Source organism: Grammomys surdaster, unplaced genomic scaffold, assembly GCF_004785775.1.
Source record: "Grammomys surdaster isolate TR1022 unplaced genomic scaffold, NIH_TR_1.0 220, whole genome shotgun sequence".
NCBI classification, from domain to species: domain Eukaryota; kingdom Metazoa; phylum Chordata; class Mammalia; order Rodentia; family Muridae; genus Grammomys; species Grammomys surdaster.
Window position 1 is genome coordinate 8,901,825 of NW_021604665.1, and position 1,559 is coordinate 8,903,383.

The 1,559-nt window shown below is 71.2% G+C and overlaps 1 protein-coding gene across 1 annotated transcript in view; it reads right to left on the bottom strand.

Moving 5' to 3' along the window:
* Positions 1–337, bottom strand: part of Rybp (RING1 and YY1 binding protein) — a 51,686-nt gene extending 51,349 nt beyond the window's left edge. The window contains exon 1 of the mRNA XM_028773041.1: positions 231–337. Coding sequence (XP_028628874.1) covers positions 231–262 — 32 coding nt within the window. The 5' untranslated portion in view covers positions 263–337. The remainder of the gene's footprint in view (positions 1–230) is intronic.
* Positions 338–1,559: the final 1,222 nt, after the last annotated feature.

Consider the following 1,559-nt stretch of genomic DNA (forward strand, 5'->3'; position numbering starts at 1 on the left):
AAATCTCCCTTTGTCTGGGCGGAGCGGCGACGGCGGAGGGCGGCTGAGGAGGAGCCGCCATGGCTGCGGCGCGCACGGCCGCCGGCCCGAACGGAGCGACACCGCCTCCCTCCGCCCCCGGGTCTCCATCTTAGCGCGCCTCCCCCGCGCGGCCGCTCCGGCCTAGTCGCCGGTGTCCCCGCCCGCCGCGGCCGCCCTCCCCTTCCGCCCCTTCGGCGCCCGGCAGGTACCTGGTCGGGCTCTTCTTGTCGCCCATGGTCATGGACGGGCTGGCCCCCGGCGCCCCACAGCTGCGCGCGCCGCCGCTCCGAGGAGAAGCGCGGTCCGCAGCGTCGCGGAGCGGCCCCCGCCCTCCCGCGCCGCCCGCCCGCCCTCCGCCGCTGGGCTCGAGCTCCAGCCGCCGCCGCTGCCGCCGCCGCTGCCGCCGCCAGTCTCCGGACGAGACTAGTCCCCGCCAGCGCCGCCTCCGCCGAGTGACTGACGAGGGGCGGGGCCGGGCGCCGCGCGTCATGCACCGTGCAACCAATAAGAGGACGACGACCGGCGCCGCGGGGGCGTGGCGTAGCGCGCGGGAGGGCGGGGTGCCGCGGAGGGGCGGGGCGGTCGGCGTGCGTGCCCGGGAGTGTGTGTGCGCGCGGGGGGCGCGCGTGCCTGCCGGTGGCCCCCGCGGCCCCGGCGCGTCTGAGCGTGCGAGCCCGGCAGGGAGCACGTGGCCGTGCCCGCGGGTCCCCGTGGCTCTGTGGCGGCCCCCACTCGCCGCCGAGCCCTGTACGGCCGCTGCTGGGACTCTGGCCCCGCAGCCGCTCCGCTGAAGTAGTTCCGCGCAGTTTGCGCGCGCCGCGGGGGGCTGCGCCTCGAGGCCCGCGTCTCCCGCACTGCCGCTTCTGCCACGAGGGGCTTTGTGGCCGCCTTCCCCAAGCAGCCCTCCCCGGCGACAGCCGGACCTGCACCCTCCTGGGCCCGGGCGCCGGAGGGAACTCTGGAGAGGGTGTGGCGCAGCCTCGGGCCCCCGCAGCCGAAATAGGGCGTTTCCCCGGGGAAGTTGCTGTTCAGATCCAGGCGACCACATTGCCTGTTTTCCAACCTCGTGTCGCTGCTCCTGCCTCTGCGAAATAAGGCTCCTAACGCTCTTCCCAGGGAGGGCACCGTGGATGAAAAGCACGCTAACCTGTACCCCGCACTTAGGAAGTGCCAGGGCCTGACTCCGTTCCCTCCGGCGTCTGGAATTGGGAGATGACCCGTACCCCTCACTTTTCTGCCCTGCTCCAAGCGTGCTCTTGCCACTGGGTTTTATGACTCAGAGCCCTGTGCCCCCAGGCACTGGCAAGGAACCTTGGGGAGGGGGGTAATGTCTGAAGATTAAAGGAAACCCCAGGTCGGGGGAAGGGGGAAGAAACAGGACCAGGAGATGATGCTAAAAGGTGGGGGCAGGGATGGGGTGTGGGGGACAGATAAGAACCAGCTCTGGTTGACATGCAAACTCAAAGTAGGTTCTTATCAGGACTGGCTCTTGGGAGAAGAGCAAAGCTGGAGACCCGCTGAGGCTACTGGCTAGCGGG